The sequence below is a fragment of the Cetorhinus maximus genome, chromosome 9 (assembly GCF_964194155.1).
Source record: "Cetorhinus maximus chromosome 9, sCetMax3.hap1.1, whole genome shotgun sequence".
In the NCBI taxonomy this organism is placed as follows: Eukaryota; Metazoa; Chordata; class Chondrichthyes; order Lamniformes; family Cetorhinidae; genus Cetorhinus; species Cetorhinus maximus.
In genome coordinates this window covers 27,858,270-27,876,026 of record NC_135887.1, presented here as the reverse complement: position 1 = coordinate 27,876,026, position 17,757 = coordinate 27,858,270, and the positions used below count along the sequence as shown (strand labels likewise).

The following is a 17,757-nucleotide window of genomic DNA, read 5'->3' as shown; positions in this document are numbered from 1 at the left end:
TACGTCACATCAACAATTTCCAGTTCCCTGGCCCCAACCGCTTCCTCTTCACCATGGACGTCCAATCCCTCTACACCTCCAACCCTCACCAGGATGGTCTGAGGGCCCTTAGCTTCTTCCTTGAACAGAGGCCGAACAATCCCCATCCACCACTACTATCCTCCGTCTGGCTGAACTTGTTCTCACACTGAACAATTTCTCCTTTAACTCCTCTCACTTCCTCCAAATAAAAGGTGTGGCTATGGGTACCCGCATGGGCCCCAGCTATGCCTGTCTCTTTATGGGGTATGTGGAACATTCCTTGTTCCAGTCCTACTCCGGCCCCCTCCCACAACTCTTTCTCCGGTACATCGATGATTACTTCGGTGCTGCTTCATGCTCTCGTCGAGACCTGGAAAAATTTATTAATTTTGCTTCCAATCTCCACCCCTCCATCATTTTCACATGGTCCATCTCTGACACTTCCCTTCCCTTCCCTTCCTTGACCTCTCTGTCTCAATTTCTGGTGATAGACTGTCCACCAATATCCATTACAAGCCTACCGACTCCCACAGCTACCTCGAGTACAGCTCCTCACACCCCGCTTCCTGTAAGGACTCCATCCTATTCTCTCAGTTCCTTCGCCTCCGTCGCATCTGTTCTGATGATGCTACCTTCAAAAACAGTTCCTCTGACATGTCCTCCTTCTTCCTTAACTGAGGTTTTCCACCCACGGTCGTTGACAGGGCCCTCAACCGTGTCCGGCCCATCTCCCGCGCATCCGCCCTCACGCCTTCTCCTCCCTCCCAGAAACATGATAGGGTCCCCCTTATCCTTACTTATCACCCCACCAGCCTCCGCATTCAAAGGATCATCCTCCGCCATTTCCGCCAACTCCAGCATGATGCCACCACCAAACACATCTTCCCTTCACCCCCCCTGGCGGCATTCGGTAGGGATCCTTCCCTCTGGGACACCCTGGTCCACTCCTCCATCACCCCCTACTCCTCAACCCCCACCTATGGCACCTCCCCATGCCCGCGCAGAAGATGCAACACCTGTCCCTTCACTTCCTCTTTCCTCAACGTCCAAGGGCCCAAACACTCCTTTCAAGTGAAGCAGCATTTCACTTGCATTTCCCCTAACTTAGTCTACTGAATTTGTTGCTCCCAATGCGGTCTCCTCTACATTGGAGAGACCAAACGTAAACTGGGCAACCGCTTTGCAGAACACCTGCGGTCTGTCCGCACGAAAGACCCAAACCTCCCTGTCGCTTGCCATTTTAACACTCCACCCTGCTCTCTTGCCCACATGTCTGTCCTTGGCTTGCTGCATTGTTCCAGTGAAGCCCAACGCAAACTGGAGGAACAGCACCTCATCTTCCGACTAGGCACTTTACAGCCTTCTGGACTGAATATTGAATTCAACAACTTTAGATCTTGAACTCCCTCCTCCATCCCCACCCCCTTTCTGTTTCTTCCCCCTCCCTTTTGTTTTTTCCAATAATTTATATAGATTTTTCTTTTCCCACCTATTTCCATTATTTTTAAATCTATACCTGTAATGCCCTGTCAGTCTTTCCACCCCACCCCAACTAGAGCTGTACCTTGAGTGTCCTGCCATCCATTCTTAATTAGCACATTCTCTTAGATAATATCACCACCTTCAACACCTCTTTGTTCCTTTGTCTGTGACATCTTTTGATTATGTGCTCCTATCACTGCTTGCTTGTCCCTACAACCACCTCCCCTCCAACTTCTCTCCCCCCACCCCCCCCCACCTTAAACCAGCTTATATTTCACCCCTCTCCTAATATTACTCAGTTCTGTTGAAGGGTCATGAGGACTCAAAACATCAACTCTTTTCTTCTCTACCGATGCTGCCGGACCTGCTGAGTTTTTCCAGGTAATTCTGTTTTTGTTTTTTCTTTTGTTCATATTTGGCCAAGGTTCTAATGAGGTCAGGTGCTGAGTGGCCCTGGCAAAACCCAAACTGGGCATTGGTGAGCATGTTTTTGGGAAGTAAGAGCTCCTTGATAGCACTGTCAATGAGACCTTTCATCATTTTGCTGATGATTGAAAGTACGCTGATGGCAGTAATTGACTGAGTTGGATTTGTTCTGCTTTTTGTGTGCCACTGTTTCATTTAATATCTGGTACCTATTTGATTCCTTTATAGTAAGCATTTATATTCACTTTTTTTGAATTGCATTTGTCATTGACTGGCCCAGGTTCCTAAAAGATTCCAATGCCTCTGACAGCTTTCACCATTTACCTCAAGGCACCTTTTCCAAATGTTTTTTGTTATGCTTATAATAAAGTCCTTTGCTTTCTGGAAATCAGCTGCCTCGATGCTTCCCGATCCATCCAGAACGATTGCAATCTCTGTGCCTGCAGAAACACAAACACTAAATCAGTGTATTGAAATCAACCGTGGATTACCTCAGCTTAGCTCTGAGAAGCATCGTATCCCAATTTCAAACTATCAGATGTGAAGATGCTTTAGGTAGGAATTGATGATGCTGAAATAAGAACTGAAAGTGCTAGAAACATTCAGCAGGTCTGGCAGCATCTGTGGAGGGCAGAACAGAGGCTGGAACTTTATCAAAGTGCAGGAAGTGCTGGGGACTGTAAGTGGCACCAAGACGCACAGCAGAACCCTGTGTGCCTTTTTACCAGCGGCAGCCAATTAAGAGGCCAGCACCATGGTTGCTGGCCAATTTAGGATGGCAGCCCACCTCCCAGAACTGCAGGCCCAGTCAGCTGGAAGGCAGTTTGGTAGTGCAACCAATAGTGGTGGCTGCTGGTGATGTTGCAGGAAGAAGAAGAGAGCTTCTCCATGTTGAGGCACCCTCAAAGGCAAGGCAATTTTTCTTATTTGCTGTGCCAAGGCTAGTCAGGCAGGCCCCGGTGATTGTGGTGGTGGCAGGGACGGGGGAGGGAATTGCACCCTCCAGCATGTGCTGGAGCCATGGAGACAGCCATTGCTGCCAGTAGGTGAGGCCCTCTATGGGCTATGGAGTGGCCATAAAGAAGGGGTCCCCATGGAATCCACTAGGAGGCTGCCAGAGTTTAACTGGTTGTCTCCCCACTCGCATCAGCCCCTCTCCACATTGGTACAATGCTGGCTGGGTGGGAATTGGGCCTTAATTAGTCACTTAACTGGTTTAATTGACTGCCCACTTCCAGGCAGAGGGCAGCTACATCTCCAGCAGGCTGGTAAAATACATCCCAGAGTTAATGCTTCATGTTTGTGATCTTTTATCAGGACTCAGAAAAGTTCAAAATTTAATAGGTTTCGAGCAAGTGAAGGCCAGAAGGGTGAGAGCAAAAAATCAAAAGAAAAGCTCTATGATAGGGTGGAGGGTAGGAGAGATTAAATGACAAAAAGGTTTCATGGTGAAAAGCCAAAGGTAGTGACAAAAGAAAATGAGAGAGGAATAAGGGAAGGGAAAAAAACAGCTAAAGGAAACAATTAAGAGTAGGGTTTATGATTTAAAATGATTGCACGCAACATTGAGTCCAGAGGCTGTAGAGTATCCACTCAAAAGATGAGGTGTTATTTCTTGATGATACTTATGTAATTACCATCCAGCCACCTGAGTTCCAGCTTTATTTGCATCGGGCTTTAACTGACCATTATCTGTAAGTTATCCGGGTACCATCTACAGTGGAATTTCCATCGTCTACTGTAATGGGCGGAAATTAGAAACTGCCGACTAATCAAGAGTCCCCAAGGTTTGGTTTTACGCATAATCCTAGGCATGAGATGAAGACAGCTAAATACAGGGACTGTAGCATCATTTGAATTTGGTTTGTGAAATTGAATTACGCCACACAGAAGGGGTCAATAACCATGTAGATTGTCAATTCTTTGTCCCATGAAATTTCAGGTGGGTAATTTGTAAATAGGGAACTCGAATGCAGGTAATTGAATTTTGTGTTATCTGTGCCAGGACTTCTGCAAGGTAACTGTCAAAACATGGAAAGTTGATATTTGAGGTGTTTCAGACTTAAAGTTACGAATGATGACATCAACTCAAGTCAGAATCCACTGCTAACATAAATCATGCTGGAGACGGCGGAAATGGTGGAGGATGATCCATTGAATATGGAGGCTGGTGAGGACCAGGAGAATCCTACTGTGGTTCTGGGAGTGAGGGAAAGAGGCGAGAGCAGAGGTTTGGGAAGTGGGACAGACACAGTTAAGAGTGCTGTCAACCACAGTGGAGGCAAATCCTCAGATGAGGCAAAAGGAAGACATGTCAGAAGTACTGGTATGAAAGGCAGCATCCAGAGTGATACCACCACCAAGTAAATCTTCCCCTCCCCACCCCTTTCAGCGTTCCAAAGGGAGCATTACATTTGAAACAATTTGGTCCAATCATCTCACGCCCCAGCATGGGATGTCTGCTGACAATTGTTTGGAAGGTCTACTGACAAATTCCTGAATTGGGAAAGAGCTGAAGGGTCTGCCCTTCCACCTTAAATGAATTCACAGAGAAGTAAAGAAAAAAAGGGGTAGGGGGAAATGGAGCCCTACCTACCGAGGGAAAATTTGCTCATCACTAAGCTGAGTCACTTAAGACCAGAAGGCTGATCAGAAAATGTTAATACCGACAGTGTAGTGTATTTTGATCATTTTCTTTCTTTCAAAAGGAATTTGTATGTGAACAAAAGCAAGGAGAAATTTAAATACTATTATTGCTGAACAATTATTTATTGTATGTAAGATAAAGCAACTTTACAAATAGTAAACACTGCAAATTATATCTGCCTTGAATAGTATGCACCTCCTCCAACAAGATCTACCTCCAAAAGTATTCACCATAATTAGGATCTACCTTATTTTATTAAAGCGGTTTTCAGAAAAAAACAGCAAAAGCATTGGCAATGTTCAGGTGGCAATGTGCAGAAGATCCTATATCCAATGCAGATCAGAATGAATTCCATTTGTTCTGAACCAGGTTATGTTATTATATTACTAAATATTGGACAGTACAGGGTCACTTCTAAATGTAAAAGGCTTTTTAAATTATTTATTATTACTGTTTTAATATTTACCAGAATGACCAACATCACATTGAGGTGACATTGAACTATGGCCATTATGAGCTTCCACAAGTATATAAAAAGGAAGAGAGTTACTAAACATTGGTCCCATAGAGGATGAGACTGGGGAATTAATAATGAGAAACAAGGAAATGGTGAGACTTTGAACAAGTATTTTGTATCTGTCTTCACAGCAGATGAGATGACACAAAAAGCTTCCAAAGAATAGTAGAAAATCAAAGGACAAAAGGGAGGGAGGAACTTAAAACAATCACTATCACTAGAGAAAAAGTACTTGGAAAACTAATAGGACTTGAGGCTGACAAGCTCCCTGGACCAGGTATCCTGCATCCTAGAGTCTTAAAAGAAGTGGCTGCAGAGATTGTGGATACATTGGTTGTGATCTTCCAAAATTCCCTAGAATCTGGAAAGGTCCCAACCATTTAGAAAACCACAAATGTAACACCTCTATTAAAGAAAGGAGAGAGACACAAAGTGGGAAATTATAGGTCAGTTAGACTAAAATCTGTCATTGGGAAAATGCTGGAATTTTTATTATTATTTGGAATTAGCAAGGAAGCAGTAGCAGGATATTTAGAAGATCATAATACAATCAAGAGGAGTCAATATGATTTTATGAAAGGGAAATTATGTTTGACAAACGTATTAGAGTTCTTTGAGAATGTAACAAGCAGGGTGGATAAAGGGGAACCAATACATGCAGTGTATTTGGATTTCCGAAGGTGTTCAATAAGATGTCACACAAAAGGTTACTACTCAAGAGCTCATGGTATTGATGACAATATATTAGCATGGATAGAGGATTTGCTAACTAACAGGAAACAGAGAGATGGGATAAATGAGTAGTTTTCGTGTTGTAACTAGAAACTGTAACTGTAACTAGTGGAGGGCCAAAGTTGCTCAACTATTTATAATCTATGTTAATGACTTGGATAAGGAGACTGAGTGCACTGTAGGCAAACTTACTGACAATAGGTAGGAAAGCAAATTGCGAAGAGGACACAACAGGTTGGAAAAAAGATAAAGACAGGTTAAGTGAGCGGGCAAAAATTTGGCACATGGAGTATAATGTGGGAAAATGTGAGGTTGTCCACTTTAGTGGGACAAAGAGAAAAACAGAATATTATTTAAATGGAGAGAAACTGCAAAATGCTGCAATATAGAGGGATCTGGGTGTCCTCATACATAAAGCACAAAAAGTTGGCATTCAGGTACAACAAGTAATTAGGAAGGCACATGGAATGTTATCCTTTATTGCAAGGGGGATAGAGTATAAAAGTAGGGAAGTTTTGCTACAATTGTACAGAACATTGGTGAGATCACACCTAGAGTACTGTGCTCAGCTCTAGTCTCCTTATTTAAGGAGGGATATGCTTGCATTGGAAGCAGTTGAGAGGAAGTTCTCAAAGTTGATTCCTGGCATGAAGGGATTGTATTATGAGGAAAGGCTTGTGGTATCAGAGTGTTCAGTAACGTAAGGGTTAATGTGGGACTGGGGAACAGTACTACCCACATTATGATGAATAGAGTCACATGGGAGTAGGAGAATATAGGAGTGGGTCTGGTAGAAGTTGCTATGGAGACAGCATCTAGTTAGGACTGTTTCTCTGTATATATGTATATAGTTATGTGTTATTAATAAACAATTACTGTTCAACCATTCAAACCTCTAGACCTCTTCATGTGACAATGTACAACTTTACAACATGGTGACAACAGGTGAAGGACTCCAAAATCCCTAAGAATGAAGAAGCAAAGAAACTGCAGTCTGACTTGAGAGAAGTGCGCCTAACTTGGAGACCTCGAATACATAGCTAGAAGCTCCATTACAGGCTTGGGGGCTGAAGGGCAGAGGAAAGATCCACTGTGCAGCATAAAAGGACTCCACCAGAGCACCTGGATGTCTGTTGCGAGACCTAATCAAATGCAAAGTCAAAGTACATAGCTAGATCGCAAAAGGATGAGCAAACTCCAAAAAAAAGAGGCTGAAATTAGCTTTTAAATTCGGCATGATAATCTTTGGAAAGATGCGCAAGTCCAAAACCTCAAGACATGCAAAGGATCCCATGTAAATGAGGCACACCAAGATGAAGTCCAACAATGTTTCTTGGGAGAAATTAAGGATCCCAGATTCACATTTTGGAATGCTGAATATCTGTAAATGGTCACCTCACGAATTTCAAATTAGACACAGGAGCCAGCGTAACAGTCCTGTTGGATCAGGAAATGTGGCCAGTGAAACAATGTCTGAAGCCATCTACAACACAGTTGTAGATCAGGAGGCATCAAGCTCCAGGTCAAAGGTATGTTCTAAGCAATGCTCCAATATGAAAACTAACAAATATGAGAGACATTATATCTGCTCCACAACCAAGAATTTTCTCTCCTGAGCAAGAAAATCTGTGTTGACTTCAACCTCATCCAAAAAATTGGCGAGATTAACCAGCATAGATCTGGTTCCAATTTTAAAAAGAATTTTCCAAACTTTTCACTAGGCTGGGGCGACTGGAGGCTGCATACAACTTAACACTGAGAAACAATGCCAAACCTGCATGCTTGTTTATACCATGGAACGTACCGCACCCGCTTATGAAACAAGTACAACAGTAAATTGACGGGATGACCAAGATGGGGGTCATCTCCTGCAACTACAATTGCAGCAGATGCCTCTTCAACAGGACTACTGGCAGTTCTGTTCCAAGAGCCGCTGGATGGATGCTGCCGACCAGTATATCACGCGACTAGGAGGCTGTCAGACACAGAGATGTGGTTTGCAGCTATTGAGAAAGAGGCCGTCACAGTAACATAGGCTTGTAAAAAGTTCTCTGATTATATTGGTGGGCTGAAAGCGATCATCAAAACTGATCACAAATCACTGGTCTCACTATTGGATGAGAAAGAACTCGCCAGGATGTCCACTCCAGAATTCAAAGATTCCGCTTGCATCTCTTGCACATTGCATACAAGACAGTGTACATGCAGAGGAAGCATCAAACAACTGCGGACACACTGTCCAGGGTCACAGTAGACCACGCTATGACACGCAATATCAATCTGAGCTCGACTCAAAGTCCCAATTCGCGACAACTGCCGGCGAGCTCCAGAAAGCTTCAACAGATACGCCAGGAGCAGATTTGAGATGGAGAGTGCGTCTGTGTCCATCAGTGCTGCCTACAAGGATGGCCCCTGCAGCATCCAGGTGACAATGTTATGAAAATTTACTTGGAACTGCAGAAACAATTCTCTGTAATTGATGATCTGCTAGTGTATGATGAGTGGTTGGCCATTCCTGTTTTCCTGTTTCACTCTGGCCGGAGATTCTACAATGAATCCACCAAGGCCACTTGGGCATCACATAGCAGAGCATGAGCCCTGACTGCAGTGTGGTGGCTGGGAATATCGAGAGCAATTGAAGAGATAATTTTAAACTGCCACGTGTGCGTGCTGCACAAACCAGTCCAGAGGGAGCCCCTTATCCCCACACAATTTCCTACCAGACAGTGGGAACATTTGGGAATAGATTATTCATATACAATGGCAAGTCCTTCCTCCTCATTCTTGACTATTTCTCTTGGTGGATCGAAGTGAAGTGTTTATACACAACGACCACAGGATCAGTCATTAGGTCGTTGAAAGAAATCTTTGCGATCCATAGCATCCTGGACCAGGTGATGTCTAACAATGGGCCACAGTTTGCTAATGAATACTTTACTCATTTTGCCAGGAATTATGATTTCAACACCTCACCAGCTCCCCAAGATATCCACAATCTTACAGTGAGGCAGAAAGGGGCACCTGCACTTTTAAAACACTCTTGAAGAAAAATGGTGACTTTCCAATGGCGCTTTTGACATATAGATCCACTCCACTACAATGTGGATTAGCCCCATCTGAGTTGCTGATGGGCAGAATACTTCACACTCAACTTCCCATGCTGCCAAAGAAATTAATCCCAGGGCTGGTAGTCAGGGACTATCAGAAGGTTCCGGACTGAGAACCGTCCTATAGACAGTGACAAGTTTCCAATTATAATAGGAGGTACCATACCAGAAACTTGCTGAGGCGAAACAGAAGTGACAAGGTTTGGATCAGGGATCTTGCCAGAGAAGGTGCCATTGTCCTGAGGGATAAAGATCAATGGCCATCTTACTTGATACATACCCCAGAAGGCACAATCAGACGGAACAGGAGAAGTCTTCTCATTCCTTGTGGTGAACCTCCTATCATACATTTGAGTAAACAAGATATAGAAACCCAAATAATTGCAACACCAAGTACCACAACTTCAACTCCAGACCAATAAAGTCAGCCCAAAGTAGTTGAGACAACACTCCTCCAAACTTGAAAAGAACAAGATCTGGAAGAGTAAAGTCAGAGACTTGGGGGGAAGAAGAGGTAGCATGTAAATATTATTAGAACGTAGGAACATAAGAAATAGGAACAGGAGTAGACCATTCGACCCCTCGAGCCTGCTCTGTCATTCATATAAGATCATGGCTGATCTTCTTGTGTTTCAATTTCCACATTCCCATCTAACCCCGATAACCTTTGCTTCCCTTGCCTAACAAGAATCTATCTACCTCTGCCTTAAAAATATTCAACGACTCCACCTCCACCACCTTCTGAGGCTAAGAGTTCCAAAGTCGCACAGCCCTCAGAGAGGAAAAATTATCCTCATCTCTGTCCTAAAGACTGGGGAAGGGTGCAGTATAAGGGTATTCAGGACTGTAAGGGTTAACGTGGGACTGGGGAAACAGTACCGCCCACATTATGATGCAGAAAATCACATGGGAGTAGTAAAGTGTAGTGGTGTGTCTCGTAGAAGTTGACATGAAGATAGCACCTAGTCAAGACTTTATCCTGTATATATGTATATAGTTATGTGTTATGAATAAACAGTTATTGTTCAACCGTACAAACCTCTCGAACTCTTCGAAAGACAACATGCATACTTACAACAACATTGAGCAGGTTGGGCCTATACTCATTGCAGTTTAAAGAATGAAAGGTGATCTTATTGCAACATATAAGATTCTGAGGGGACTTGTCAGGGTAGATGTTGAGAGGATGTTTCCCCTCGTGAGGGAGTCTAGGACTAGGAGGCACGGTTTAAAAATAAAGGATCTCCAATTTAGGAGAAAAATTAGGAATTTCTTCTCTCAGAGGGCCATTAATCTTTGGAATTTTCTACCCCAGAGTCTACCCCAGAGAGCAGTGAAGGCTGGGTCATTGCACACATTCAAGACTGAATTAGAAAGATTTTTGATATACAAGGGAGGCAAGGGTGATAGGGGACAGGCAGGAAAGTGAGCCTGCATTTAATGATGCGCCACAGTCCCTTCCCCCTTGCAGCTGTGGTTGCGGAGGTGGGAGGGGCAGGGTGGCAGGTAGAGATCACCCAGTAGAAGAACAGCTGCCCTGCAGCTATTTAACAGCTGACTGGTTGTTAATAGACCAGAGGCTGGACTTCTGTTCCTCAGGATGTTGGCAACTGTCCAGTACTTCAGGCCATGAGAAGGCATACCATGCTGGATTAGAACTGGTGAGTATTTGGGGGGTCTCAGTGGCAAATCAGGCAGACCCTGGTGATGGGTGAGTGGACCAGGGTTTGAGAGGCCATGCAGGGAGGGGAACCTGGACGGGATAACACCTTGCATAGGGCCCTCCAATCAGTCTAGTGGGTCAGATAAGGAGGGACCTGATCCCTGCACTCCACCAGGAAACCTGTTGGGCTGGTTCTTGGCGTGGGCCTCTCTTGCCGCCGGTTCAATCACAGTAGCAGGATGAGTCTCTTAAGTATGCATTAATTTTTTAAAAATTCATTCACAGGATATGGGCATCGCTGACTAGGCCAGCATTTATTGCCCATCCCCCTAACTGCTCACCTTCTCAAGGGCAATTAGGGATGGGCAATAAATGCTGGCCTAGCCAGCGATGCCCATGTCCCTTGAATGAATAAAAAAAATTGCCTTTAAGATGCTCAATTCACCCACTGGTAGGTGGGCCATCCGATGCCACTTTGCTGCTGGTGAAATTGTGGTGAGGGCAGGGCTGGGCCTGTAGGCAATGTGCATGCTGCCTGATGGATTTAACATGTTCCCATGTTGAAACCTGCTGGCAGGTAAGTTATATCCACCCCATGCGGTTAAAGCTGCAATCAGATCAGCCATGATCTTGTGAAAAATGGAGCAGACTTGAGGGGCCAAATAGTCTACTCCTGCTCATGTTTTTTATGCTCTCTTGTCCTTTTGATGAAGAATGGTACTAGGAGAAAAGTCCTAGGCAAAGCCAGGTCTACAGGCAAGCTGGCTTTGGGGCGGGGGGGGGTGGGGTTGGTGGGGGAGAGAGGAAGAAGGGTCACGATAAGAGACAAAGAGGGTGCTTCATGTTATGAAATCAGGCGGAGAAGAAAACAGGTTTCAAACACCTCTAAAACAGGGAAAAGCAAAATAGTTTCCATTGTTGCCTCGACGAGGAGTATCCGAGTGGCCAGAGCCTGCATTATGACATGTAATAACTTATAAAGGGAATTCTTTGGCCTGAATCTTCCGAGGAGCAGCAATCAGCATCGAATTGTCACTGAGTTCCTACCTTTCTGTGCCACACCAGAGCCCTGTCTTCCTGGCCAGGAAAGAAATTTGATCCTGGCTTTTTTGGAAGCTAAGCATACCTTCAATCCAACTACTTTTTCGTAGCACTGGATTGTCAGCGCAAGACAAGACACACCACCTTTTTACAGCATGAGCTGCCGTGTTCTGGTAAGTGTTCACTAACACACTGAAAAAATCTGGGACATTTAAACAGCTTTTCAGTCTGTTCGTGAATGAGTGTCTGAGTGAATGGGTGAGTGAATGGGTGAATGTGCAGGTGGGTAAGGGTGGATGACATTAGAAGGTAAGGGGTTATGGTGGCAGGTTGGTAGGGTGGCAGATGGGTAGTGTGGTGAGGCCAAGTCAGGTTGGACTGGGGAAGTCTGGGGGTCAAGTTGGATCTGGTCAGGTTGGGGAGGAGTCAAGGTGTCAGCAGTGGGGGGGAGTCAGGTGGTGAGATTGGGTCAAGGGAGAGTCAAGGAGTTGGGTGAGTATGGTGGTGAGGTCAGGTTTGGCCAGGTCAGGGGGGAGTCAGGAGGTTTGGGGGGGGGCAGTTGGGTGGTGAGGCCAGATCAGATCAGATCAGGGAGTCGGGGAGGGGTGGCGCGGGGCTAGGGTGGTGAAGTCAGGGTGGGGGGAGTTCAGAGGTCGGGGAGGGACAGCTAGTCTTTGAGGGAAGTCAGGTGTTGAGGTTGGGTCAGGTCAGGTTGGGGGGAAGGAGTCAGGGGGGTACCAGTGAGAGTATTTGGGGCACAGTTGTATGGTTACCCAGGAGTTAGACTAGGATTTTCCTGAATAACATTTCCTGGGTAAGTATCTAGGTAAGTAAGTCAGAACTGTCCGAAGTCTCTGACTCTAACTCAGAGTTGGAGATCTGATCAGAGGCTCCACAACAGCAGGGAAATTGGCCATCAGAAATTCAGTTGCCTTCCCAGGCAATTCCCACAGAGTCAGTGCGCTGGGGCTTCTGAGGGGTTCCAACATGCATCTTGGGGGTTACATCCTGTCTCCAACTACCCCAAGACCGGAAGATCTGGGCCTATATGTTTATATATTATTTTAATCTATTAAATTTGACATAAAAGTGTAACCAAAAGAAGTGACAAAAAATGCACATATACATAAGACTTGCAATATACAGATTCTTAATTGCTTCTGTAGCTGTCTAAGATTAATATTATAGTAATAAGCTGTTACTGAGGTTAGGGTGGCTTTATTCCTGTAGTAGTAAGTACTTGCTTCAGCTCACAGTGTTTACTGCAAATGTGAAACAGCAACTGGCCCCTTGGAACATGCTAGGAGCTGCTGGAAAACATACAGATAATCATTAGGCTGTTACCTGGGAATTCATCATCTTCCTCTTCCAACTCATTGTTGTTATTGCTGTTCTTGTTGCTTTGCTTGGCTTTTTCTGAAATGATGACAACCGTGTTATAATCAGTAACAGATCCTTTAAGCAAACGACAGATTCCCCAACAAATTCCTCAGTGTTTTACTTTCTATTTTAAACAATTTTTGTTCATGTAAACTTCATGCATTATTATCAAGAATGGAATGAAATTCCCTCTTTGCTGCGCCCCTTTAGGCTGCAGCATAAAATCCTTCACCAGTTTCTTCAACTTCCTTCTCCCATGGTTGGTTCCTGTAGTGGAATGGCAGGAAACTAGGTGTGATAAATACCAACAAAACAGCAACATCTTGCATTTATATAGGCCCTGTAATGTAGTAAAACATTCCAAGACGCTTCTTAACCCCAGAGTTCTGAAGGAGATAGCTGAAGAGATAGTGGAGGCGTTAGTGATGATCTTTCAGGAATCACTGGAGTCAGGGAGCGTCCCAGAGACTGGAAAATCACTAATGTAACCCCCCTGTTTAAGAAGGGAGTGAGGCAAAAGACGGGAAATTACAGGCTGATTAGCCTGACCTCGGTCGTTGGTAAGATTTTAGAGTCCATTATTAAGGATGAGATTTCAGAATACTTGGAAGTGCATGGTAAAATCGGGCAAAGTCAGCATGGTTTCATCAAGGGGAGGTCATGCCTGACAAATCTGTTAGAATTCTTTGAGGAGGTAACGAGTAGGTTAGACAAAGGAGAGCCAATGGATATTATCTACTTGGACTTCCAGAAGGCCTTTGACAAGGTGCCACACAGGAGGCTGCTCAGTAAGATAAGAGCCCAAGGTGTTAGAGGCAAGGTACGAGCATGGATAGAAGATTGGCTGTCTGGCAGGAGGCAGAGAGTGGGGATAAGGGGGTCCTTCTCAGGATGGCGGCCGGTGACTAGTGGAGTTCCACAAGGGTCAGTGTTGGGACCACAACTTTTCACTTTATACATTAATGATCTAGATGAAGGAACTGAGGGCATCCTGGCTAAGTTTGCAGATGATACAAGATAGGTGGAGGGACAGGTAGTATTGAGGAGGCGGGGAGGCTGCAGAAGGATTTGGACAGGTTAAGAGAATGGGCAAAGAAGTGGCAGATGGAATACAATGTGGGGAAGTGTGAGGTCATGCACTTTGGTAGGAAGAATAGAGGCATAGACTATTTTCTAAATGGGGAGAGAATTCAGAAATCTGGAGTGCAAAGGGACTTGGGAGTCCTAGTCCAGGATTCTCTTAAGGTTAACTTGCAGGTTGAGTCGGTAGTTAGGAAAGCAAATGCAATGTTGGTATTTATTTCGAGAGGACTAGAATATAAAAGCAGGGATGTGCTGCTCAGGCTTTATAAGGCTCTGGTCAGACCACATTTAGAATATTGTGAGCAATTTTGGGCCCCATATCTCAGGAAGGATGTGCTGGCCCTGGAGAGGGTCCAGAGGAGGTTCACGAGAATGATCCCAGGAATGAAAGGCTTAACATATGAGGAACGTTTGAGGACTCTGGGTCTATACTCGATGGAGTTTAGAAGGATGAGGGGGGATCTGATTGAAACTTGCAGAATACTGAAAGGCCTGGATAGAGTGGACGTGGGAAGATGTTTCCATTAGTAGGAGAGACAGGGGCCCGAGGGCACAGCCTCAGAGTAAAGGGAAGACCTTTTAGAACAGAGATGAGGAGAAACTTCTTTAGCCAGAGAGTGGTGAATCTATGGAATTCATTGCCACAGAAGGCTGTGGAGGCCAGGTCATTGAGTGTATTTAAGACCGAGATAGATAGGTTCTTGATTGGTAAGGGGATCAAAGGTTACGGGGAGAAGGCGGGAGAATGGGGTTGAGAAACTTATCAGCCATGATTGAATGGCGGAGCAGACTCGGTGGGCCGAATGGCCTAATTTCTGCTCCTATGTCTTATGGTCTTAACACGATAGGTGGAAGAGCTCAACTTCAGAGGTGAGGTGAGAGTGATTACCCTCGACATCAAGGCAGCATTTGACCGAGTGTGGCATCAAGGAGCCCTAGCAAAACTGGAGTCAATGGGAATCGGGGGAAAACTCTCCGCTGGTTGGAATCATAACTAGGGCGAAAAAAGATGGTTGTGGTTGTTAGAGGTCAATCATATCAATTCCAGGACATCCCTGCGAGGGTTCCTCAGGGCAGTGTCCTAGGCCCATCCATCTTCAGCTGCTTCATCAATGACCTTCCTTCCATCATAACGTCAGAAGCGGGGATGTACACTGATGATTGCACAATGTTCAACACCATTCACGACTCCTCAGATACTGAAGCAATCCATGTCCAAATGCAGGAAGATCTGGACAACATCCAGGCTTGGGCTGACAAGTGGCAAGTAACATTCGCACCACACAAGTGTCAATAGCCATCTCCAACAAGGGAGAATCTAACCATCACCCCTTGACGTTCAATGGCATTACCATCACTGAATCCCCCACTATCAACATACTGGGGGTTACCATTGACCAGAAACTGAACTGGGCTAGCCATATAAATACTATGGCTACCAGAGCAGACCACAGGCTAGGAATCCTGTGGTAAGTAACTCACCTCCTGAGTCCCCAAAGTCTGTCCACCATCTACAAGGCACAAGTCAAGAGTGTGATGGAGTACTCTCCATATGCCTGGGTGAGTGCAGCTCCAACGACACTCAAGAAGCTCGGCACCATCCAGGACAAAGCAGCCCGCTTGATTGGCACCACATCCACAAACATCCACTCCTTCCACCACCAACGCACAGTGGCAGCAGTGTGTACCATCTACAAGAGGCACTGCAGGAACTCACCAAGATTCCTCAGACAGCACCTTCCAAACTCATGACTGCTATCATCTAGAAGGACAAGGGCAGCAAACACGTGGGAACACAACCACCTGGAAGTTGCCCTCCAAGCTACTCACCATCCTGAACTGGAAATATATCGCCATTCCTTCACTGTCGCTGGGTCAAAATCCTGGAATTCCCTCCCTAACAGCACTGTGGGTGTACCTACACCACATAGACTGCAGTGGTTCAAGAAGGGAGCTCACCACCACCTTCTCAAGGGCAACTAGGGATGGACAATAAATGCTTGACTCGCCAGGTTATTCCATGACAACATGATGGGTAATGTCAACTATGATGGGACAACATTAACCCTTTGGGATCCACAATGGGGTCAAACAGGGTTGTGTTCTGGCACTGGCACTCTTTGGCATACTCTTCCCTTTGCTACTGTCATATTCCTTCAGGTCATCTACAGGGAGTCTCTACTTACATACCAGAACTGATGGAAAGCTACTCAGCCTTGTTCACCTGAGATCCAAGACAAAGGTAGGCCAAGTTGGCATCAGAGATTTTGTCTCGCTGATGATGCTGCACTAACATTCCATACTGAGGAACGCCTGCAACAACAAATGGACAGACACGGATGCAGAGAGTTGATTTGACCATCAGCGTCAGGAAGGCAAATGTCATGGTCCAGGATGTTGTCATACCACCATCTATCAGCATTGACAATGTGAAGCTGGAGGTTTTTGATAGCTTTACATATCTAGGCTCTCCATTCACCAGCAATCAGTCACTTGATGCTGAAATCAACACACGCAGCACAAAAGCTGCAGCTGTTATGTCCAAGCTGAGTAAGAGGGTGTGGAACAACAGCAACTTGAGTGAGATCACCAAACTGTGAATCTACCAAACCTGTGTCCTCAGTGCACTCCTCTACAGTGGTGAGACCTGGATAACATATGCTAGGCAGGAGAAAAGGCTGAATAGTTTCTTCCTTCGTTGTCTCAGGCGTATCTTGGCAGGACAAGGTCACCAACTCAGACGCCCTGGAGTGTGCTAACACCATCAGCATACACTCATTGCTAAGTCAATGATATCTATACTGGCTCAACCTTGTTGATCAGATGGATGTATATCCAATGACCTTCTGTATGGTGAACTGGCCGCTGGGTCACTACCTCCTGCATGTCCATACCTCTGTTACAAGGACATCTGCAAGTGAGATATGAAGATGGTAGATGCTGACACTGACAACTGGAGACAGTCACTGACGGCTGTGACTTCTGGAGGCTGAATGTTTGGAAGGACATTGGAAGGGTCGGAGAAATGAAAAGCTTAGCCGGCCGAGAAGACAGCCCAGATAAACAGAGGCCGGTGAATCGTGCACCTTCTCAACCCACTGTCTTCCTCTGCAGCAAATGTGACAGAGGCTACCATGCCAGAATGGGGTTCCTGAGCCACACCAGTTGATGGTTAACACAGGGTTGACCACCACTGCGCAAACCATCATCTTACGAGACGGAAGGCTGTCACCGTAGTGCCTGAAATTATTCTAATGACATTTTATTTTATCCTTTCTAAATACCAGTATCCTGCCTATGATCACCTTCCCAGGCCTGTGCAATATTTCAACTTTCAACCTAATCAATGTCTTTTACAATGTTTTCATTTCTATTCAATGCCACTATAATTCAGGCCCTAAATGCTATGTACTTTTTATGGCCTTTTCCATCTGGGCTTTCACCTTTAAAGATCTGTTCTTGTAACCTTCAATGTCATTGGTTCTCCACTCTGAAAAGGTTTTTACTATGTAGGATCAATGCCCTTTCAATGTTCTCTTTCTCAAAATGTACTACCCCTTATTGCTCTACACTGATCTATATCTGCCACCTGCTTGTCACTTAGCCAACCTGCCAATGCCCTCCTGAAAACTTTCGCATTCTTTCTCAGTTTGCAAAT

The 17,757-nt window shown here is 45.2% G+C and overlaps 1 protein-coding gene across 1 annotated transcript in view; it reads right to left on the bottom strand.

The window, feature by feature from the left end:
* The window catches only part of LOC144684520 (integrin alpha-E-like), a 324,928-nt gene that overhangs the window by 185,516 nt on the left and 121,655 nt on the right, over nt 1-17,757 (bottom strand). The window contains exons 13-14 of the mRNA XM_078548383.1: nt 12,981-13,052; nt 2,254-2,369 (exon numbers count right to left, since the gene is read on the bottom strand). Of these exons, the coding sequence (XP_078404509.1) occupies nt 2,254-2,369; nt 12,981-13,052 (188 nt within the window). The remainder of the gene's footprint in view (nt 1-2,253; nt 2,370-12,980; nt 13,053-17,757) is intronic.